The sequence below is a fragment of the Grampus griseus genome (genome assembly GCF_964374135.1).
Source record: "Grampus griseus genome assembly, chromosome: 19".
NCBI classification, from domain to species: domain Eukaryota; kingdom Metazoa; phylum Chordata; class Mammalia; order Artiodactyla; family Delphinidae; genus Grampus; species Grampus griseus.
The window spans coordinates 41,106,399-41,130,211 of NC_139013.1; the positions used below are offsets into that span (position 1 = coordinate 41,106,399).

At 48.8% G+C, this 23,813-nt stretch overlaps 4 protein-coding genes across 5 annotated transcripts in view; 2 read left to right on the forward strand and 2 right to left on the reverse strand.

Moving 5' to 3' along the window:
* Positions 1–1,857: 1,857 nt before the first annotated feature.
* On the forward strand, positions 1,858–10,838 carry HAS3 (hyaluronan synthase 3; the record flags this gene model as incomplete). 2 transcript variants are annotated; one of them, XM_082676865.1, is made up of 3 exons in its annotated part: positions 1,858–2,493; positions 5,742–5,843; positions 10,746–10,838. In XM_082676865.1, 3 exons carry the CDS (start codon positions 1,858–1,860, stop codon positions 10,836–10,838), a joined length of 831 nt encoding a protein of 276 aa, XP_082532991.1. The 2 variants fall into 2 exon arrangements, with proteins under 2 accessions (XP_082532991.1, XP_082532990.1); XM_082676864.1 differs by lacking the exon at positions 10,746–10,838 and adding an exon at positions 6,655–7,578.
* DERPC (DERPC proline and glycine rich nuclear protein) lies at positions 10,740–12,862 on the reverse strand (the record flags this gene model as incomplete). The annotated part of the gene is made up of 1 exon (XM_082676863.1): positions 10,740–12,862. One exon carries the CDS (start codon positions 12,860–12,862, stop codon positions 11,240–11,242), a length of 1,623 nt encoding a protein of 540 aa, XP_082532989.1. The 3' UTR covers positions 10,740–11,239.
* CHTF8 (chromosome transmission fidelity factor 8) lies at positions 12,859–21,830 on the reverse strand (the record flags this gene model as incomplete). The annotated part of the gene is made up of 4 exons (XM_082676866.1): positions 21,747–21,830; positions 13,857–13,914; positions 13,471–13,588; positions 12,859–13,083 (listed from the first exon to the last, which is right to left on the reverse strand). Exons 2-4 carry the CDS (start codon positions 13,877–13,879, stop codon positions 12,859–12,861), a joined length of 366 nt encoding a protein of 121 aa, XP_082532992.1. The 5' UTR covers positions 13,880–13,914; positions 21,747–21,830.
* A 69-nt stretch (positions 21,831–21,899) lies between these two features.
* UTP4 (UTP4 small subunit processome component) overlaps positions 21,900–23,813 on the forward strand; it is a 32,744-nt gene continuing 30,830 nt past the window's right edge. The window contains exons 1-2 of the mRNA XM_082676862.1: positions 21,900–21,951; positions 23,228–23,388. Coding sequence (XP_082532988.1) covers positions 23,230–23,388 — 159 coding nt within the window. The 5' untranslated portion in view covers positions 21,900–21,951; positions 23,228–23,229. The remainder of the gene's footprint in view (positions 21,952–23,227; positions 23,389–23,813) is intronic.

Genomic DNA, 23,813 nt, shown 5'->3' on the forward strand with positions numbered 1-23,813 from the left:
GGCAGGTCGCTGGGTTGGCCTCGGCGCCCCCTGCCCTTTCCCAGAGCGCAGGCGGGCAGTAGTGCCCGCAGCGCCCCCATGGCATGCGAGCTCTAGAGGGGGCGGGGGCGCTCCTGGGCGGTGGATGCAGGGCCTAGGGACCCCTGGGCCGCAAGCGCGTGCGACGGCCGCGGGCTGGGGGGGGGGGCGGGGGAGAGAAGGAAGGACGGGAGTCCTGCAGAGGAAGTACGCGGCAGGCTCCCCGGGATGGCGGGGCAGAGCGCCCGGAGGCCGCGCTTCCCGGAGAGGCGAGGCTGCCAACAGTACTTTACGGACCGAAGCTGCTGGAATGCTGAGGCCTGAGTCTCCGGCTGATTGAGGCACTAACTGCGTGTTCCTCACCCCTCCTATGTGAGAGGTGGCAGGGGAACAGACCCCCGGCAAGAAAGTGTGTTTGTGTTGAGGTGGGGGTCAGGAGTTGGGTTTAGTGAGACGTAGACTTGGAGCAAGCTTGGAAGTGAGACCTCATTGTCTGTAAAGGGTGGGTGGTGGTGGTGGTGGAGGAAACAGGATTCTCCAGATCAGGCAGGTGGCAAGGAGGGGAGATGGGGAGAAGGCCTCAGAATGGAGGGCAGGGAGCTGGCCTCATCAGCCGTCTCCCATCCGCATCCATCTCCCGACTTGGGTAATCTTTCAGGGCTACTAATCAGTAAAATGATTTACCTGAGACCTATGGAGCAAGAAACCATTGGAATCCCTCCTGAGGGGGATGCTAAGTCCCAGAGAATTTGGGCAAGGTCAGGCAGCCAGGAGGTAGTAGAGCTGTCTCAAGCACAAGACTTCTGGTTCCGAGTGCTAGGCTCTTTTCATTAAAAAAGCTATTTCCAATTGGGCAGATGCTAGAAGCCCTGACTTGGTTGCAAACAAAACCTGGCAGCATTTCCAGGAGTGGTGCGGCAGGGGGACGTGGACAGAGATTCTATGTGGGCGCTAGGACCAAGTAGATGGGGTTTCCCAGGCAGCCACCCCTCCCAGGCTGCTGCAGTGGTGGCTGCAGTTCCCTCTGGTGCCCCAGTGCTGGGCTTCCAGGACGGCCGTCCACACCCCAGCGCTCATTTCCTCTTCTCAACCTTGTCTGCTTTTCCTGATTGCTTTCCCTTTCTTCCCTGCCTCTCAAATGAGAAAAAGATGAGAAAGCAGAGAACATAGGGAAAGTTTCTCTTACCAATTTAGCTGTTTTGAGAAAGGGAAGCTGTTTCCTTCTTTTTTTCCTCTGGCATCTCTTTGTTTCCTATCTTTTCCTTCCCCACTTTCTTCATGGGCCTCATTGGTGTAATCCCCTAGTGGGTATAGGCCAGGTAGAGGCTGCCTACCTGCCCCTGCCCCCCCACCCGCCGCATCCTTCTTCCTGGCCCCTCAGGTGCTCAGAGCTTCCTCTGGCCTCAGGCTCACCCCTACTGAAGCTTGCCTATGAGAGCTTTGGGTCAGGCAGATCCCAGTTCTGCCACCAGCTAGGTATCACACAGCTCTCTCTGGCTTTGGTTTGTCTAACAATAATAAATGCTACTTTAAGTGCTTTACATATGTAACCCATTTAATCCTTAAAGATGCTAGGAAGTTAGTGCTGCAGCCCACATTTTACAGATGAATTAACTAAGGGGTAGAACACAGTCACACAGATAGTGTCAGAGCTGGGATTTGAACACCAGTAGTCTGGCTTCTGAGTCTACAGTCTTAGTCATGCTCAATAAATGGTAATTGTTTTTATTAGTGGGTCATTTTCCCGGTTCTGGGCCAGGCCCAGAGAAAATGCCCCCACTGCCATTGACCAGGGATGCTGCCTCCGCCTGACCCACATCTCCCACCTTCTCCCACCAGATGCCGGTGCAGCTGACAACAGCCCTTCGTGTGGTGGGCACCAGCCTGTTTGCCCTGGCAGTGCTGGGTGGCATCCTGGCAGCTTATGTGACAGGCTACCAGTTCATCCACACAGAAAAACACTACCTGTCCTTCGGGCTGTACGGTGCCATCCTGGGTCTGCACCTGCTCATCCAGAGCCTGTTTGCCTTCCTGGAGCACCGGCGCATGCGGCGGGCAGGCCGGCCACTGAAGCTGCCCTCCCCGCTGCGGCGCTCTGTGGCGCTCTGCATCGCTGCATACCAGGAGGACCCCGACTACTTGCGCAAGTGCCTGCGCTCAGCCCAGCGCATCGCCTTCCCCGACCTCAAGGTGGTCATGGTGGTGGATGGCAATCGCCAGGAGGATGCCTACATGCTGGACATCTTCCATGAGGTGCTAGGTGGCACCGAGCAAGCCGGCTTCTTTGTGTGGCGCAGCAACTTCCATGAGGCGGGTGAGGGTGAGACGGAGGCCAGCCTTCAGGAGGGCATGGACCGCGTGCGCAACGTGGTGCAGGCCAGCACCTTCTCATGCATCATGCAGAAGTGGGGAGGCAAGCGAGAGGTCATGTACACGGCCTTCAAGGCTCTTGGTGATTCAGTGGACTACATCCAGGTAAGCGTGCCTCCCTAGGTGTATGTGGACATGTGGATGTGTCCAGCCAGGCAGGCATACTCTCCTGGGGACTTTTAGGTCCAGTCTAGGTCCTTTGTGTTATGCACATTCCTCCTCTGCACTTAAGAAGGCAGTAGGCACCATGGTTCTCAACAGCAGTCCTGGGGTTAAAAAGACCTGGGAGGGAATCCTGGTTCTGCTGTTACTTAGCTCTGTGACTCTGGGCAGGTCTATGGATTGGTAGCCCAATAATAGCAAACAGGTGTAAAGTGTATAGCATTTACTTATACCAGACACTGTTGTAGGCACTTCACACTTCATCCAAGGATATTACAAGGAGTATCCTTGTAATACTCCTAGGAGATAAGTACTATTATTATTTCCACTTACAGAAACTGAGCCTGAAGCACAGAGAGGCTAAGTAACTTGCCTAATGTCACATGGCAGTAAGGTGCAGAGCCGGGATTTGAGCCTCGGCAGTCTGTCCTTGTCCACTGTACGATACTGCCTCGATACTGGCAACGTGGGGATGAGCCTCTTCATAAAGAAGTGTGGGGAAGAGCAAAAGAAAAATCATGCTGCCAAGCACTCAAATAGTTTTAGTTATGGGCTAAAAAGTCCAACTCTTTCCGGTGTCAAGTTCTTATCTGTGAGGTGGAGGGACACGTGCAAATCATCCCCCACCCCGATTCTGCAGCCGTCTTGGCAGGGCCAGGACCCTGAACAGACCCTGCCTAGCTTCCAGCCAAAGCAGGCATTGACACCAGCCTGGAAATTTTATTATGCTGACAAGGTTAACATTGCTCCAATTTTCTTTTCCTTTTTTAAATTAATTTTATTTTTGGCAATGTTGGGTCTTCATTGTGGTGCATGGGCTTCTCATTGTGGTGGCTTCTCTTGTTGAGCAGCGTGGGCTGTAGGCATGCGGGCTTCAGTAGTTGTGGCACTCAGGCTCAGTAGTTGTGGCTCGTGGTCTCTAGAGCACAGGCTCAGTAGTTGTGGCACACGGGCTTAGTTGCTCCGCGGCATGTGGGATCTTCCCAGACCAGGGCTCGAACCCACGTCCCCTGCATTGGCAGGTGGACTCTTAACCACTGCACCACCAGGGAAGTCCCCTGCTCCAATTTTCAAATAACAGAACCTAGAGAAAACTGATGAAAGGTCATGCATTTCAGTACCAAGTAGAAACTGACACCCAGGACCCCAGGTTTCTGGTCCAGCATCCACTGTCCACTCCTCTGTTCCTGCCCTTCTCTGTCGTCTGAATGGATAGTGGCTGCTGCGGCAGCCCACCTACATGCCAGCAGTCTTGCTGACAGCATGTTGCATACTCCAGTATTCAAATTTTCTTTACTGTACCCACCTAAAATTAGCTTGCCACAGATTTTTTGTTTTTGGCTGTTTAGAAAGTTGCAGTGAGAGTTAGCATATTTGTCTTTTTCTGTCTTCTTAGGCCCAAGGACCTCCTCAGCCTTGGAGAGGGAGGGATGTGAGACAGTTCTTGATTATGCAGTTCACCTAGGGTCAAGGGGCCTTTGAGACTTGCCTGGGGACTCAGAAGATTTAGAAAAAGCCCTTGAGCCCTCCTGGCATGTGCTCAAGCCGTCGTGACTCTGTCATCTACTCCCTTGAAGCACAGGATCCCCCCCAAACCTGCTCTACCACACCTCTTCCTTTCCTCTGTGCTCTGGTGGATCAGCAGATAGGCTCATGCACCTGAGCCAGCCTTTCTCTTGAAGGCTCTGGGCTCACTACTTGGGGCAGCCCTGGGCGCCAGTCATTAAACACTCTGGGTTTCTGCCTGTCTTCATGAGCCCTGCTGAAGGTGTCTTTCCCTCTTCGGGAGATAACCCTGCTCCAGCCAGTGGGGAAACTCAGGCAGCCAAGAGCTCTAACTTTCCTAACCTTGCTCAGCTGGAAAGACCTCCCTGGGGTGAGGGAAGCCAAGCAGTGTGAGGAATGAGGTAGGGTCATGGCAGGAAGTAGTCTTGAGACCAGCAGCCCTGGGAAGCATGGCCTGTAAGCTGAGGGGGCTCTGGGAGTGGCCTGAGGCTCCCTAGGGCCTTCCCAGTCTGGGCCAGGATTGTAAGGATGTGTCATTGTGCAGGTAGGAGGGAGTGGCTGTGATGACTCTGCCTGGTTCCCCCTCTGCTTTCTGCTGCTTCTCTATGGCCACTGAGTCTTCCAACGTGGAGAGAGAAAGCATAGGGTTGGAGTGTAGAGGGTGGCCCCCTTCCTGAAAGCTAATAGGTCCTCAGCAACTTTAGTAAAAGGATTTTAGGCTTTTGCAGAACAGGGTTTGGGCTTATCTGTGGATACTGTTCTTTGCTCTCTCAGGGGTCAGGAAACCAATTCCTCTACTCTGGTTATCTGGGCTTTTTGTATCATCTCAATTTTCTAGAAAACAAAGAAGGAGTCAGCCACCAGAGTAAGTGTTCGTAGCCCAGGTTCAACTAATAACAATAACAGGCCACCTGTTAGAAATAAACCAGGAGTCTCCCTAGGAAAGGCGGGCAGGTGGGCAGGATTTGATCCAGGTCCTGATTGGAGGTAGCTGGTGCCAGCTTCCAGGCCCATCCAGAGTAGAATCTACGTGAGAGCAGCCCGTGGCCATGCCATGCCCCGATCTGGGAGACTTGGCCAACAGAACACAAAAGGCCTGGAAGCCTCATTAGAGGTCCTGTGACTGGGCTAAATACATCCTCCACTTAGGCTGGTTGTCTAAGAGGCCAGAGGCTGAAACAGGGAAGACCCTGTTCTTAATAATCCTATGAGCAAGCTTTGGGCAGTAGCCTCTGGCAGGAGCCATTTCTTGGCCTTCTGAGAAATGTCTGCTGGCCCTGGTCTAGCCACAATGCTTGTCATCTGATTTCAATGACTTTTTGAAGAGAAATACTATTTTGAAGAGAAATACTATTTTGAGAAATATTTTAAGACCACTTCTGAGGAGTCTGGCTCTGTAAGGGGCTAAAGATTTCTCCAGTGCTAAGCACTTCTCCCTTTCTGGGCCCAGCACGGAAAGTCTCCTGGAGATCTCTCGGTCTAGTGGCTATCAAGCCTGGTACCTGAACTCGTTTTCTTACTTTCCTTTGTTATTCATTTCACCCTTTCTATTTGGCATAGACTTCTCTGCTAGTAGCTTGAAGTGTATCATGTGAAAGGTGTGTGTGCGTGTGTGTGTGTGTGTGTGTGTGTGTGTGTGTGTGTACCTGAGGTCGAAATGGACTGATAGTGCATTCCTTCTGCAGGTGTGTGACTCTGACACTGTGCTGGATCCAGCCTGCACAATTGAAATGCTTCGAGTCCTGGAGGAGGACCCGCAAGTAGGAGGAGTCGGGGGAGATGTCCAAGTAAGAAGTAACCAAGGATTCCTGGGGGGGGGTCTGGATTCTTTCTGCTTCTTAATCTAATTGGATATGCTTAGGAATGGACATCTTGACTTCCTAGTGTTTTGGAGGGGTGTTTCCTCTTTGACAGTTTTCAATGGTATCAAAGGGCTCATCTGCTACCCAACCCCTTTCCTGTTCTTTTAAGTGGGGAGAAATTACTTAACAGGTATATAGAGAGCCTATGCTGCTGGGAGGGGCACAGTGTTCTGAGGCCATCCATCCTGGAGGGGGCTTCCTTTTTGGCCAGTGGTGCATCAAGCAACTCCAAAGTTAGACCCCTGAGAAACCCTTGCTCTTAGGGACGTTGCACTGAAGAGCTCCGGGCAGTATGGTACAAATAAAGGGTCAGATCTTCTTCCAAGGGTACTGCTGGCAACATACCATGTCTTCCCAAGAAGCTTTCCAACTGCAGAAAGGGTCAGGATGGGTGGCTGGGGTGTGTGCTTCTTTCTCAAGCCTTTCTCTTGGCCACCACCACAGGCTGCCTCCTGAGATTGAAGGTGGCTTTAACTGCTAGAGCAACTTCATTGGGACAGTCGGTGCAGATGACACGGAGGAGAGGTGGGGCTGGTGCCGGGGAGAGTGACTGGGTGTGGTCGCTTCCTCTGAGCCTCTGGTTTCCCAGCTCTGGCTGGGCGAGGACTCACGGCCAGGAACTGGAGCAATGGGCTCCAGCACTTGGGGTGTAGGGAGGCCTCATGGTCTCTGGTGTCTGTCTCCTGGGGCTCATGTCCTCAGGCAAGGAGGCCCAGCATCTCTGGTTCCCTTGCAGATCCTCAACAAATACGATTCATGGATCTCCTTCCTGAGCAGTGTGCGGTACTGGATGGCCTTCAATGTGGAGCGGGCTTGCCAGTCCTACTTTGGCTGTGTGCAGTGCATTAGCGGGCCCTTGGGCATGTACCGTAACAGCCTCCTTCAGCAATTCTTGGAGGACTGGTACCATCAGAAGTTCCTAGGCAGCAAGTGCAGCTTTGGGGATGACCGGCACCTCACCAACCGAGTCCTGAGTCTCGGCTACAGGACTAAGTATACAGCTCGCTCTAAATGCCTCACAGAGACCCCCACCAAGTACCTCCGGTGGCTTAACCAGCAGACCCGCTGGAGCAAGTCTTACTTCCGCGAGTGGCTCTACAACTCTCTGTGGTTCCACAAGCACCACCTCTGGATGACCTACGAATCAGTGGTCACGGGTTTCTTCCCCTTCTTCCTTATCGCCACAGTCATACAGCTTTTCTACCGTGGCCGCATCTGGAACATTCTTCTCTTCCTGCTGACAGTGCAGCTGGTGGGCATTATCAAGGCTACATACGCCTGCTTCCTTCGGGGCAATGCAGAGATGATCTTCATGTCACTATACTCCCTTCTCTATATGTCCAGCCTCCTGCCAGCCAAGATCTTTGCCATTGCTACCATCAACAAGTCTGGCTGGGGCACCTCTGGCCGAAAAACCATTGTGGTGAACTTCATTGGCCTCATCCCTGTGTCCATCTGGGTGGCAGTCCTCCTTGGGGGGCTGGCCTACACAGCTTACTGCCAGGATCTGTTCAGTGAGACGGAGCTAGCCTTCCTTGTCTCTGGGGCCATCCTGTACGGCTGCTACTGGGTGGCCCTCCTCATGTTGTATCTGGCCATCATTGCCCGGCGATGCGGGAAGAAGCCAGAGCAGTATAGCTTAGCTTTTGCTGAGGTGTGACGTAGCCCTCAAGCAGAGCGGGAAAAGTGCAATGGGTAAGGGAGGGAAGGGGAATGGAGAAGATGGGGTGGGAGGGAGGAGGGAGTGCTGTTTTAGTTTTTTAATGGTCCAAAGGACAAATGTGAAGTGCAAAGAATGGTGACTGTAGTACAGCCTGGGCCAGCTCTGCTTAGAGGAGGCAAGTCCAGCTCAGGGTGACGGAGGAGGCATGTATGTTTTCAGGCCGCCTGTCTGCTCGCCTCTGTGCACACAGTGGCCTCTGGGCAACATTCCACTTCCTCCCCTGAGATCCAGAGGGAACTCAGAAGTGTGCTAAACCAAACAATAAGTTCCATTTAGTGGCAGCTTCTGACGGGTGAGTAAGCAAGGAGGGCCCGTGGGAAGCGGTTCTCTTAGCCCACCTGAACAAAATCAGAGGTGGTGGGAGAATTTCTGAGAGATCTGGGCCAGCTAGTAACGTGTCCCCGCCTCTTTCTAGTTATCAATGCAATAAGATTGTGCCTGAAATACAAAGCCCAGAAGCCTGATCTTTGGGCATCAGAAAACAGGGTCCAGGAATGGTGCTTCCTTATGTGAAGTACTGCATTCCACATCTCAACGTCCCAAGGATGAGCCAGACTAGCAGGGAGTTAGCACTGGACTGGTTTTAAGTGTGAAGTGTGTGTATATATATGTTAAAAAGGAAAGTTTGCCAGGAGGAACAAACGGTGGTGGTGGTGCTAAAGGCCATAGCTCAAGGCTCTATGGAGGCCTTGAGCTGAATGTATTCTACCTGGAAATTGCCCACATATCTAGATTGTCTTGTCTGTGATCTCTGCTGAGGAGGTAAAATGTTTTCGTCATCTACCAGGAAGATTAAACCCCAACATGCTCAGAAAGGAAGTGAGGGCTTGGGTATTTCAACCTGTATACTCCTGAATTCCGCTCTCAAATTCAGCTCTGACTGAGTCTAAGACAGCCTCCTCACTTCGCTTCGCTTCACTTCACAGTGATAGTCACCTGTTCCACCCTCCTCCTCATCGGGTAAGTTTTTCAAGGTGGCGAGTGACACAGAGCCTGGACTCTCACGGGCCCCTCTGCAATAGGCAAGCCTGCCCTCAGCACGTGGGGAAAAGCTATTAGGAGCCTCTGACCACACTGTCTACAGTCCTGGAACTGCCTGGACAGATTCCTTGGCAGATGAGCAGTACCCATGACGTTCAGGCTACGGTTGTTGACAATCACCTCTAACGGAAAGCTTTTCAGTGTTCCCTAAGGGAACCCTCAATCCAAGCTGGTCATCGTTGAGACTGTCCATTCTCCTCAGTGGCTTCTCCAGGGAATTCTTACAGCCAAGTTGTGGATAGTCACTACTGCATTTGCTTGCTTCTGTCCAGAAACCAAACTAGGAGATGGAATTGGTATCTAAATCCTAAGGTTCTTCTCTTCTCTCACGCCTCTCGAGGCTGTTTGATTTCCCTCTTTTTTGGAGGGGGAGTAAGGGAAGGCCATTTTCTACAGATCTGCAATCCACAGACTGTTCTGAGCTCTTGGATTTGAAAACTGGGATATTGACTAAGCCTTTGACTTAGAGGTTGCTTGCTCAAGTGTGCTTTCTCGCCAAACATCCACCCTCAGAGGGGCCTGCTGAGCCCTCAGAACCAGCACTAAGGTGGACAGTAGTCGACGGGGCAAGCCTCTAGTGTGCCCAGGTGCTTCCTACGAAGGAACAAAGTGTGCTCTGAGCCAGACTGGCAAACCCTGGTGCTTCATCTCCCATGAACTCGGGGGTCTTCCAGCTGCAGCGAACACTGCTGCATCACACAGACCTTGAGTTTGTAAGAAGACGACTGCTGGTTGACATCAGGCCTAATCCATGAAGGCTGGGAAGAGGCGGCAGGCGTTTGCTGAAGGCAGTTGTTCCAGGCTCTTCCATGTTTTTGCTGGCCAAGAAGTAAACTATTTTGAACACTACAATGGAAGAAATCCGGTCAGCCAACTGCAGAGCGCAGACTTCACTAAGGGCTTATTTTTCTTCAGCTTTTACTTGAAGGTTAATGTAGGATGGACTCCCAGATGGAGAACTCTTGGCTGTCCTACCATCAGCTCTGCCTTGCTCTGTGACAATCAACTTTCTCCAGATCAAGAGTAGGCAGGTACAAGTAGTGGGCCCACAACGTTTGACCTCAACTGGTTTTTCTAAGTTATTTTGTACATTTTTCAGCAGCGAAACCAAACTGGGTCTTCAGCTTTATTCCCGTTTCTTGTAAGGGAAGAGCCTTTATACAATTGGACACATTTTGGGTTTTCCTCAATGAGAATTTTAATCCTCTTTTGTATTATTTCTACAATAATTTGTAAACATATTTATTTTTACTTTTTTTTTTTTTTTTTACTTTCAGGTCAAATTTTTTATACTGCACTTATTTGTCAAAATAAAGATTCTCACATAATGCTGGTACCTCTGAGCTCCTCCCTCCCTCTTTGTATTTAACAAAAGCTAGCTCTTTATTCCAGTTTCAAGATTGGTACTCGAGGAAGAACTAGTTTTGCCGAGGAAATTCCACTGGAACTCAGAAGCAGGTAAGTTGTCACAGCTGCCTCTGGACCTGGGGAATACAGTAGGTCTACCTTGATAACTGCACACCTATGGTGGCTTAATTTTTTATTGTAGAGAGTGGACGGGGTCTTTGGTGAAATTACGAGCCAGTGAGTGAGCCCTAGTTAACCAGCTAAGGCTAAAAACCAAAGCTTGCTTCCTCCTTGAAAATGTCATTATCTGGAAGGTAATGTAGGACTGTGGCCAAGCTGACACAATGAAAAGCAGTGGGTAAACTTCCTTCCCTGTGGAACAGGTAATAAAAAGGGAGTGAAATCAATAGCCCTCTCGTCCCATTTATTAAAGAAACAGTAAGAAAAGGTACAATGCAGGAAAACACCATCCTTTCACATCAGGCTGAACGAAGCACAGTGATTTCTCCCCTTCACTCCCCCCACCCCCACCCCAATTCCCATAACCCCATCCACGTCAGTTTAATTTTGAGGTTCTCTGATTGGGAGTACCAGTGGAGAGGGAGCGGGATGAGCAGTGGAGCCTTGATCCTGGCCTTCTCTAAGCAGGCCCGGTCAGGCCAGCAGAAATTTGGTGGCTCTCTGAAGTGGCTGCACTTCCCTGTTCTGTGTTCCAGCCCCCAGGGGAAGGTATGGCAGTAGAGGGTGACCAGGTCAGCGCTGCTGAAGCATGGTCCGCTCACCAACGCAACATTTCTAGACAGCAGTGAGCTGATTCTCCGGTGGTGAGCAGGGGAGCGCATATGAATTGGAACCTGCAGGCCAATGTATCCCTGAGGAAAAGTCCACAAGAACAATTCAAGAAACTAGTAAGAAACAAGGGGCAGAAAGCTGTGGGACAAAAGCACAGCAGGCTTCTGGAAGGCTGGAGATTCCTTCTCGCAAGGTGGGATCATTCCCACCTGCCAAAGTCCATGTCCCACAGATAACATTTCACCTTCAGTCAAGAAAGACGCGGGGGGGGGGGGGGCGGGAAAGGCTCATTTGAAGTTGAGCCCCAGCTATGTACTTCAGACTGTAGCTCCATATCTACCCTTTCACCTAAAACACAGCCCCTGCCCAGAACCACAGTGCCTGGAAACCAGGGTGGTCCTGGAGAGAAAAATGGTGTTTAAGGGGGTAACATTCCATTTGGGTACATTGCAGCCATTGGACCCCCTGGTCTGGGGAAAGCAGCTGGGTTGGTGCCAGGGAGGCTCCCCACTCTAGGAAATGGGACCAAAGTCTTGCTTACAGGGCCATTCATCCTTGGAAAGGAAGCTGGGTTTAGACCCAGGGTCCCAGTTGGCCTTGCAAAAGGAGCTGGGTTGATACCCACCGGGCCTGCTGGCGAAGAGCCTAGGGGCCCAGGAGCTGACCTGGGGAAAGTAACCTGACCAGGACCTAATGGGCCAGTAGACCTTGGGAAGGTAGCTGGACTTGGACCCTGTAAACCAGTGGCCCTTGGAAAGTTAGCTGGGTTGGAGCCTAGTGGCCCAGAGGCTCTTGGGAAAATTGCCGGACTTGAGCCCTGGAGGCCAGCAGACCTCTGGAAGTTAACTGGGTTTGAAGCCAATGTGTTAGAAGACTGAGAGAAAGCAGCTGGGTTCAATCCCCCTGAACCTGTCCCCCTTGGAAAAGGATTAGCATTTACTCCCATGGGGCCAGCGGGCCTTGAAAAATGAGCTGAATTAGGGCCAATGGGGCCAGGAGCCCTCGACATGGGAGATGGATTTGGCCCCGGAAGGCCAATTCCCCGAGAGCCAGGACCCGAGTTTGGGCCTATGGGGCCAGGTATTCTGGCCATGGAAGATGGGCTTGTGCCCATGTTTCCAGAAGACTGTGAGAAAGCAGCTGAATTTGCTCCTAAAAGACCTGCTGCTCTTAGAATGGGTGCAAGATCTAGGCTTTGAGGTCCAGCCATTCTTAAGTTAAGACCAGATCCTGTGCCCAAGAGGCCACCTGCTCTGGTGTCCAAATTAGGGCTTGGAGCCAGGCTACCTGCCCTTGGGTTAGGCCCAAGGCCTGGGCCCAGGCCACTTGACCTTGGGTTGGGCCCAAGGCCAGGGCCTGGAAACATACCTGACCTCGGGGCAGGGTTTGTACCTACAAAGCCTGATCTCAGATTGGGACTTGGTCCGGGGCCCAGGCCAACGGGCCTAGGATTGGGAGGACCATTCCCAGAAGTCAACAGGACACCTGCTCTCAGGTTGGGTCCAGATCCAGGGCCCATGGGGCCACCACTTCTGGGGTCAGGACCTGTTCCCAGAAGACCACCTGGCCTTGGGTTGGACATAGGACCTGGCCCTGGGAGACCCCCTAACCTTGGGTTAGACAGAGGCCCTGGGCCTGGAAGAGCCCCTGCTCTAGGATTTAGAGCTGACCCTGGGCTTGGGCCCAAGAGACCACCTGGCCTTGGGAAAGAAACTGCACCTGTGCCAGTGGGATTCATCCCTCTTGGAAAAGAAGCCATGCTTGGGTCACGAGCACCAGCAGGGAAAGGTGCTGGATTTGAAGCCAATGAGCCTGATGAAGTTGGAAAAGGAGACGGGTTCCTTGGAAACGGGGCCAAATTTCCACCAAGAGAGCCGGTTGCCATAAGGAAGGGATCTGAGTTCATACCCAGAGGGTGGCCTGTGTTTAAAGCAGGACCCCCTTGTGGTCCCAGGGAACTGTCCATCCGTCCTCGAGGTGGCAGCGGAGCACGAGTCCAAGGAGTTGGCCGCTCTCTAGGGAAAATCCGGGGTTCTTTCATACTTTCTTGGGGACGTTGGTGATAATGGGCTTGGGGCGAGTTTTGAAAAGGATCTTGTTTTTGATGAGTGCTGTTACCACGTACTGGGTGCCACTCCTGCAGTCAAGGTCATCACAGTCCTGCTCCCCGGGAGTGTGTTTAACAAGGACGGCAAAAGGTTTCTCCAGATGGATGATTTTCCCATACAGGATATGATGCCCCACGATCAGCACAGGGATTCCCTTTGGCAGAACAAGAATGAGATGCCTGAGGTTCAGGGCAAGGTCGTAACATTCAGGTGCCTTCTAGAGATGCTCTTGGGAGGCAATGCTGGCACCTCCACTCCCTCAACCACTGCTGAGAAGCCACAAAGGACAACCCACCCTCATATCCTTTTCACTCTTTCTAGCCCCAAGTAAGAGAATTTCTACTTTTAGAACTGTGACCTTTCCAGATTCCCCAAAGCTAAATTTCCCTGCTACTGCAGAGGTGGGGGGAGAACAAGCAATGGCTTAGCTAGACCTTGAATAACAAACCTGAGGGCAGTCCTCACTCTGGGTCCTGGGAGCACCACCTTGGTGTAGCTTGCTTTCCTGAAGCATTAGGCAGGGAAAGAAAAGTCCCCTCACCTCAGTGGTGTAATGTAGGTCTCCCAGGAGGTTTCCAGCTAATCCAGTGCTGTAGCGAGCCTCGATCTCCCCCTGTAGCTCCATCAGCACCCATTCTGCCAGGCCTCCAGCCCCAGCACTGCAAGCAAAGGGCTGGCGGTTACAATATTTTGGAGGGGTGAAGGATGAATAATAGTGTCCTACACCACCATTCAAGGCCCAAGAGATCTCTTTGCTGAGCACGAATTCTTGGGAAACTGGGCAGTGCTAGACACTGAACTAGAAAATTGAAATGCAAGGATTTGTGCAAGATGCACCTAAGGACCCCAATTCTTCCAGGGAAATTTCAAACCTATATAGCCCTAATCATTCAAGCTAAATTAAAAAAAGTCTCAAAAGGTACTCACCTGGAAATAATGATCTGCACCATGAGCTTCCCGTCTTTAAAAAGCAACTGAAAATAAGCTGTAGAAAAAAAAAATTTCTTTAGGATAATAACAATAGCTAACATTTGTCACTTACTGTGTGCTAGGCACTTTTGTAAGTGCTTTAGACATATTTAATTTCAATCCCCTAACAACTCTATAACATGTAACATTTTAAAACTGATATTATACATATAAAATTGCTTCAGATCACCAAGGGTCAACTACAGTGTGGAAAGTTAATAGGTATCACAACTGTGTTCAAGGTCGCATAGCTACTAGTCTACGAGCCGGGATCTGAACCCAACACATACACCGCAGAGCCCACACTCTTGGCCAGTATGCTAACTTGCCTTTCTCAAGGATATTATATTTTCCATTCTGCATGGTTCTAAAACACTAAGGAATTCTTTTAGGTTTTACTTTTTCCTTTGGTGATGACATAAGCTTCATGTCTGCCACTTTGGTTATCTTATATTTCAAGGTTCAAATGATCTCTTTTAACTAAAAGCCAAGAGAATGGAAAAGGTCTTCCAGACAACTTTAGTGAACAGTAAGCTGATTTCTGATGTGATTCTCATCAAACACTTTGCCCATCTTTCATCATTTAGACACTAAGGATACCCTGACGCTTAATCTACTTTCGTTTTATACAATGGCACCACCTGGTGGCAAGTTTGCGGCACTCTACAAGAATGAGTTAAAATGGGACATTTTTGCCTGAAACAACTGGCTTCTTGTACTTTGTCTTCCTGAGAAGGATAGATTAATGGGGAGATTGAGGGATGGGGGATTTAAACTATAGCTTCTGTACAAATCTTTCCAATGAATAGATGGAGCCTAGTGGAAGGTTATCAGATCAGTGTTTACCAACTGTAGAACAACAAGTTAATAGGAATTATAATTGTGCTCACGATTAGCAAACACCTGCTTAAAGTTAAACAGGTTTCCTTACTGACATGTTAATCTTTGTTTTGGATCTCCAGTGAAAAGTATATTCACGGCAGCCCTGTAAGACAGCGGAACCTCTTACTCTTGAGCACCAAACACATTTTGGAAATATGAGGTTGGTCAATCAGTGGTCTTCAAATTCAAATATAAAGAGCAGCTAATATTTATTCAATTTTTACTATGAATCAGATACTGTGCATATATATCATGGGTGGTATCTCATTCAACCACTCTGAGATAGGGACTTATCTGTATTTTGCAGATAAAGTTACTGAGGGATACATCTGCTTTATGTGGTACACACACAGCTAGCAGGTGGTAGAGCCAACACAAGAACCTAGGTCATCCAACTTTACACTCATAATCAATACCCTCTCAAAGGAGAAAACCAAGTGAGAATAAAAAGGCATGAAGGCATCAGGCAGGCACTGCGTACATGCATTCAGCAAGAGCTGAATCAAGAAGTCATGTTTGAATAAGCCAGACCTGCTGTAGCAGTACCAGGTGTGGTACTGCTTGACAACAGGTAATACACTGGCTCAGGACGGCAAAGGTCTTCTGACAGATAAGAAGGCCCTACCTCCACCATCAACAGAACAATCAAAAGCACTTTTAATATTCTTCCAAGGTTTCTTTTAGGAGAGACTAATAATTAAAAATCAGAAGGCCTAAATTCAGGTTCCAGCCTGTAAGTGTGGAACTCTTTCAGTGTCATCATACACAAGTCACTTAATGACCGTGGGGCTAAAACCTGGATTGTCTGACTCATTTAACTATCATGAAGACCAAATAAAACATATGTGGAGGGCTTCCTTGATGGCGCAGTGGTTAAGAATCCACCTGCCAACGCAGGGGACACGGGGTCGAGCCCTCGTCCGGGAAGATCCCACATGCCACAGAGCAACTAAGCCCGGGCGCCACAACTACTGAGCCTGGGCTCTAGAGCCCATGAGCCACAACTACTGAAGCCCACGTGCCACAACTACTGAAGCCTGCGCACCTAGAGCCCATGCTCCGCAACAAAGAAGCCCACACACCGCAATGAAGAGTAGCCCCCACTCACTGCAACTAGAGAAAGCCCGCGCAGCAACGAAGACCTGACGCAGCCAATAAATATTTTTAAAAAATGTGGAAATGCTTTAAAGACTAACATATAGCTAATGTTTTAAAGAATGGGATAAATAAATCAACATTTCCACACTATAATTGTGAGTAAAATTCAGAGAATGGTAGGTACATTTTAGCCATGAATCAAAAAAGGCTCAATAATTGAAATTGAAGTTGTGAAGTTTCTAAAGGTTAATAAATGCATATAGATTGAGAAGAGTTCTTGTAAATAAGCTTTTGATGACTGATGAAATAGTATATTTTCCTTGGTAAGTGTAAAATACAGGTGGTTTCACAGAAGCAATAGGGTGTTCACACAGATACAAATTTTAGGAAAATCATGGCAGGGAAGGAGATTAATCTTTAAGACCTCTGACCACATGTTTGAGATAGGAATGTGCAGACTGTTTAGGCAAAGGGGATGTAGAAATATTTTCAGTGCATTCCCCATTTCCTCGACAGTCTCCTATCAGAACAGGAATTCAAAACAGTGGCCTAAAGGGATTTCCCTGGTGGTCCAGTGGTTGGGACTCACCACTTTCACTGCCGTGGGCCTGGGTTCAATCCCTGGTCAGGGAACTAAGATACCGCCAGCTGCGTGGCGCGGCCAAAAAATAAAAACAAAAACAAAAAAACAGAAAAAACGGTGGCATAAGTGAATAAAGGAAAACAGATGCCTAATAGCTGGGTCAGAGTAGCTGTACCTCCATACTTGTCGCTGTGCTTCAATGAGCACACACAGCTCTCTATCCACTTATGTAGGAGGCCCTGCCTGAGTACACCTATTGATACTGGTAGACATCTAGCAATTCTTGTAAAAATAAGAATTCTGTGGCCTAAAAACTTGTGCTAGACCTAATGAGATGCCGGAGATGTGAATACAAATGAAGTTCACACCCAGCTTACAAGAGTCTAGCTCACAGGAACCTGTGGACTGATATAGCTATATTTATGTAGATGAGGGTGTATTTACCAAGTTAGTAAGTGATGTAGGGGAAGGCATCCCTTTCGTGAATTTTAAAATTCTACTTTAGCACCTTAAAATATCCCATTGGCTGAATCAGATTCTTCTTCTTGCTCCTTGCTCTAGGCAACTATTCTCAAGAGTAGGTATGTATACCTGAATAAGTCACTGATAACACACCTGATGGAGGCGACAGGGAATATGTATTTCACTTAGTGTGGAGATGACTAAAAAAGATAATGAGGGGCTTCCCTGGTGGCGCAGTGGTTGGGAGCCTGCCTGCTAATGCGGGGGGCACGGGTTCGAGCCCTGGTCTGGGAGGATCCCACATGCTGCGGAGCAACTAGGCCCGTGAGCCACAACTACTGAGCCTGCGCGTCTGGAGCTTGTGCTCCACAACAAGAGAGGCCGCCATAGTGAGAGGCCCACGCACCGCGATGAAGAGTGGCCCCCGCTCACCGCAACTAGAGAAAGCCCTCGCACAGAAACGAAGACCCAACACAGCAAAAATAAACAAACTCCTACCCCCAACATCCTCTTAAAAAAAAAAAAGATAATGAGAACATGCAGCCCAATCTGTCCTCATCCCCTTGAAAGTAGGCAGAAAAAATCAGTAGGAAAACAAGGAGGTGAAGAAGTATAATACAAGTCAAATCCTATTAGTAATAACAAGTAACATTATAATGAAAATTTTCCGTATAACAAAAAGATTTCTAAGTCTTCAGTCTCAACTCATTCCAACATTTAAAAATAAGCACAGCAATTCCTAAGTGCTTGTTCTAAGGTATTGCTTGTGTAGAAACTGCAGCTTTATCAAGAGCAACATCTGAAGGCACAGTTTGATGAATGTACCATATCAAATCATGACACTAAAAGGAGTCACTGGAAGAGACTGCCCAGCACCTCACTCTCAACAGCCTTGAGTTTAATCCCAGATTTAGCTAGGACCAACTAACTGGTCTTTGTTGAAGAATAATAATTCCAAGTTCCTGTACAGCCAGGAAGAACTGATGCCACTTTTCAAAAAGATGTTTAAATTCAATATATTTCAGAGCGGAGTCTCACAGGCCACAACTACAGTACATACTTGGAGACTTGGAGAGATAGGAAGGTGTGGAAAAAACCATCCAAACACCTTTCCCCTGCAATGAATTATTTTGACTCCCTACCCCTCCCCTTATAAAAGGGGGAAATGTTTTACTATTCAATTTTGGGGGGCCTTTACATAGCTAAACAAACTAAACACATAAGTTCTATATTCCTAACTTAGTCAAATGACTTTAGCTATGTAAACAAAACTTTTTAAAAAGCACTTTGTATGTTTTAACTATTTTTTCCCTTAAAGGAAAAAAAAAAGCCTTTGTGGGGGGCTTCAGGATTTCTAGAAATATTATCTAAGAAATTTCTAGAAATATCTGAGGTTGCCCCAGATCATCCCCAGTCTTGAGACCTGGAGTTACTTTGGAGATCCTGAGTAAAGTCAAGACACTGTTGTTTCTCAGGACAGTGGTCCAGATGACTTCAAGACCCCTGAACAAACCACAGATGAGCAAAGAAACCCACATTCTCAGAATCAACCAAGACTCACAATGGGAACCCTAATCAAAACTCAAAAGGTCTGTCTGAAATCAGACCAAATCTGGGATACATCTTATTTAACTGTCATTTTGAAAGTCATTAAAAACCTGAAAAATCAAAGTGCCACCACAATTTCTTAATTAGGAAGAAAAATTCAGGCAGAGCATTATCTTTGTAATACAAAAAGCTTCATTTCTCACATAGCTAAACCTTTTTGAACATTTATCTGGATTCTCCCTTTTCATCCTGAAAACAATGCTATGATACAGGTACTATCACTCCCATTTTACAGTGAGGAAACACGCTTAGAGAAGCTAAAGGTTAAGTAACTGGTGGAACAGCTAGTAAGTGGTAGACAGGGAATGTGAATTCTAACTCCTCCACAATCCGGCCTGTCCTGCAGTCCTCTCACACAGCACCTTCTCATGCAGGACATCAGTACAGGAACTTGCTTTACAAACATTAGTCTTTCTCATAACATCTCCCACAAGATGGCAAATAAACCACCTATGAAGAAGGTGTTATATCTCGCCACCGAAGTAACTATGACATCTGTTGGGTAGGCAGCTCAAAACAAATGAGCCTGCTTTTCATCATATCCAACTGACGAGATTCAGGTTTCTGAAATCCCTAGAGATGTACTCAAGGTTACCTCCAGGATTCAAAACTATAGCCTAAAACTCTGTTTCCTGCCTGTGTAAGGCAAAACAAGTCAAAAGAACAGAGCACATTCTTTGTCACTGATTCATCTAATCTCCTACAAAATTTCTTATCCATTGGTTTCTGAGTTGTTAAATTGTTAATATTACTAAGGTCTTACAGAGAACATCATGAGCAATGATCCTCATGATGGTTAACTGCCCCCAAAATAAAATGTAGCAGAAGACAGCATGGTATGTATCGTATTAAACAGATTATGCAGCTTTCACTGAAACAGGGGCTTTGATTCAATGGTTTAACCTAACTACACATAATTAAATTTTATTACAGCTAAACAATGTTTAGCTGCAATAAACATTGGCCCTTTCATCTTTTCTTGTTGCTTTTTAAACGGAATAAAGGCTTTAACTTTACAATTCTTAATTTAAAAACATTCATTTTTATTTTTAAAAATTAAATATGACACAAAATGTTTGCAAATTGCTGGGCCAACAATTAGCACTTATTGAGTTCTTATTCGGTCCCAGAAACTACTCTTTGTGTTTAGGGATTCAGTGAGAACTGAATCAGACCTGGATTCTGATTCTGCCATTTATCTAGCCTGCGTATGACAGGGGGTAATTTAATCTCAGGTTGCAGTTTCTCCACCAATAAATTGAGCATAAAAGAGAACCCATCTCAAAGGGTGGTTGTGAGCATTAAATGAAGTTTAGAATGTAAAGTCCTCAGCACAGTGCCTAACATGGTAAACCTTTAGGGTCAAGCTATTGATTACCTGGAGGAACATGGCATTTTCTTAGTACATGTCCAATAGAATGACTTTATACTACTGTGTACTTATTAATGTTTATAGTGGATTAAAACATCCTATAAAAGCAGCATGTTATCAGAATGAAATCAAGCTTACACAATGGGAGAACAATTCAAATATGGCAGTCAGGGTTCACCAAACTGCTTCTGGGATTAAGTTCTGGAACGTTTTTTACCTCTAAGCATGATAACTATTTCTCTGTGTGTCTTTCCATCAAATGAACAATTCAGGAACTTTTATATACAACTCAATACATTATTTTTATTAGCAGTGTTGTGATTTTGTGACTGATTGGGAGAGTCTAAGTTTCAAAGGGAAGATCTTGTCTCTCGACAGGCTTATGTTATGTCATTAAGAGCTAAAATCCAGTTTCTAAATGAGAAGCTTGCTCTCCTCCAAAAAGGGGCCATGGAGAGTAGGTGGAACTGAATGCTTCCAAACTTTTCATTAGTGAAGAGTGGGTTCAAAAACGTGTGTGGACACTATGCATACATGTGGTACTTTCCCATCACATTTTAAGATTCCCATGATGGAGGGAATCAATTACTGGTATTTGTAGACAATGGGTAGAAAAGATGACTTCAGTCGATCAGAGTTACTCCAGTTTTCTGCATCTTCTGCTACTCTGCGGCCCCTTCTACCCTTCCTCCTCCTACTGCTGTGGCACCCTATCTTCCCCAAAGCCCCTTCCTTTATAGCTCTACTTGAGGTCTCCCTCTGTACTGGATTCCCCTCCCACCAGCCACCATCTTCTCCACCCTCTCCCCGACCCCCTCCCCTCCCTTCAATTTCAGCTACAAACACTTCCTATTTCTAGCCCCGCCCACTTTCTGGGACTTCTCCATCCGCTTCCCCTCTCCCCCCCCCAAACAAATTACCCCCGACTATCTCCAGGACCGCTTACCAAGCTGTTTAACCCTTTCTCCTACCTCCCAAGGGAACTACTCTTTAAACTGCCTTCCTCCACTCCCCACCCCCGGAATACTCTTTCCAAACCGTTCATCCTCCTCCCAAAGATCAGTCTTCAAACGTTACTCCTCTACCACCCTCATTTTCCAAATCGTTCCCTATTTCCCCCCGTCAATTCTTAAGTACTTCTCTCCTCCAGGACCCGACTCCACCCCACTCTTCTCTCGTCTCTCACTCCGCCCACAAATGAAGCTGGATCACTCTCCAGACTGTCTCTTCCTTCCAACCACCCTCCCAATTACCGCTCCCAGCAGCATCTCCCCCACGACTTAAAATGTCCCCTCGAAGGAACCTCACAGTCCTATACCCAGCTAAGTCTCCTTTCTGATGTTCCCGCTACTTCCTGGGTTCCAGTTCTACCCCACTCTCGCAAGCATCCCGTGCTGGGTTCCCTCCCCACCCAGGGAAGAACCCCTTTCCGCACATACCTCGAGGTTCCGGCCCGCGCCGCCCCCTTCTCCGTCCTCCGCCCGCGCTCGGCCACTCTTTCCGCCCTTCTCCCGCTCCGCCCTGCTCGCTCCCTTCCTTCCCTCCGCCTTCCGACTCCACATTGCTCCCTTCTCCACAATTCCCGGCCCTCCTACCAGGGGGCCCCTCTGGGTCGCCCCCCACCTCTGCACGGCCCTCCCCACTCCCCTCCCCCTTCCCGGCCTCCCCTCCCCCCCCCGCCGCTCCCCCACTCCCCGCCCCTCGGCTCGCCATTCTTCTTCTCGAGCCGCGTGCCCCGCCCGGCCCCAGCTCCCTAGCTTCCCGCTCCCTCGCACCCTCGCCCCCATTCCCGGCTCGGCCCTCGCTCCCCGCGGCCTCCCGCGCTCCCTGCCCGCGGCCTGACCTGCAATGGCGGCCGCCGAGCGCGGCGCCGCGCGGCCAACGGGCGACAACCGAACCTCCCGCCGCCGTCGCCGCCGCCGCGAGCACTGCCTGCGCACTTCCGGCCTTGCGGCGCGAGCACTTCCGGGGCAGAGCACGCGAGCGCGCGCGCACGTGGGGCCGGGGCGGAGAGAGGCGAGCGCCGAGAGTGGCTAGCCCATCCGCTGGTGAGTTGGGGAAGGGGCGTGGGGAGCGGGGATGGGACGGGGTGGGGGGTGTTAGAGCGGGTGAGGCCTGCTACAGGTCGGCGGCCGGCGGAGCTCGCCGATTCTCTTGTGCCGAGGCCGGTGGGGGCTACTCCGGAGATCCCCGGAGAGGGAAGGGGCGGTGGAGCCCTCGCGCGCGCGTTGGACGCACTCTTAGCCCGGCCCGGCCGAACGCGCCTGCTCTGCAGGCAGGTTCCTCACCTTGAAAGGAGACGAGTAGGGGGCGACCCAGAGCGGAGTGCGTATATTGGCGGCGACGGAGCGGCAGGTAGAGGGAGTAGTTGACAGATGCCGACCAGTCCTGTCGCTCCTCCCCTTGAGACGCTCTCTGTTCTTCCTGCCCCATCAGCCCCACAGTCAGTACCGTAGTTGAGTGTGTGATTTGAAAACTTAACATGCAGTAGAGATAGAGGTGTTTGCCAAAATGCAGATTGCTAGCCCTCCCCCCGCCCCAAAAGATTGGAATTCTGGAACTGTGGAATAGGACCCGGAATCCTGCATTTTTAAAAACCATTTATCGAGGTGATTTTGATACAGGAGTTCTGCGGAGTCTGCGGACCTGACTTTGAGATACTCCTTTAGACTGTCCACATTTCTTGTTTCTTTAGAGTGGTCGTGGTATTTATCCTCCTCTCCACCACCCCCACCCCCAGAAACCTCACACACAAAATACAAAGGAGACCTTAGTTCTGCCTCGAATACATCCGGTCAGCTCCATGTGACTCCCTTCAAGTGCGCACTGCCAGTTAGAGAATGAGGTTATGTTCAGTCTTTTGCTCTAAGATCACGTTTTAAATTCTCACCCCTCTTTTCCTGGACCACTTCCTTCAGGCAGTTGTCAGGATTGCTGGCAGTCTGGGTGATGCTGTATGTGCTGATCTTTTTATTTTGTTGCTGAAGAATCCTGAGCTTCTGGAGACTGTTTGATAGATTCTGTATGGGCCATGAAAGCATCATTAGTTGGATATTTAGAAATGAACCTCCGTCGGACTTCCCTGGTGGTCCAGTGGTTAAGAAGCGGCACTGCCAATGCAGGGGGCTCGGGTTCCATCCCTGGTTGGGGAACTAAGACTCCACATTCTGCCCGGCGCGGCCCCCTCCAAAAAAAAAAGTGAAAAAAAATAGAAATGAACGTCGATGAAATATAGTTGGAGTCTTCCACCTAGAATAGTGGTAATAAGAAACATGAGGTGTGACATACTGCTGTTTAACCATGATTCTTTTCTTGCCCCCCTAGGAATGGGTGAATTTAAGGTCCATCGAGTACGTTTCTTTAATTATGTTCCATCAGGGATCCGCTGTGTGGCTTACAATAACCAGTCAAACAGATTGGCTGTTTCACGAACAGATGGCACTGTGGAAATTTATAATTTGTCAGCAAACTACTTTCAGGAGAAAGTAAGTCATTTGGGAGCCTGATTTGGTGTATTTGATGTTAATTTTTTTCTTAAGTTCAATTCTGCCAAATCTATGTTTTTTGTATTCAAAGAGATCAAAAGAATAGTAACTCTCCCCCACTCTCTCCGGAGTTGTTTAGAACCACATAACAAATATGCGATCTCTTGTCTGAATGATACGCTTAGAGGTTTGATCTGTGTGATGTTGGTTAGAAAGATCCTACCTAGGAATTGTGGTGCTCACTGTCATTTGGAAACTGAGGTTTGCTAGATCTGTTGGGCAAAATAAGAAGGAAAATTGTCAAGACCATTGCTTCATATCAGTCTCTGCACCATTGTAACTTTGGTAAAGTGGCATTTCCTGCTATAAGTGTCAGTACCCATTTCATTGTCAATTCAGAAAAAATGATGAGACATTTTAATGTC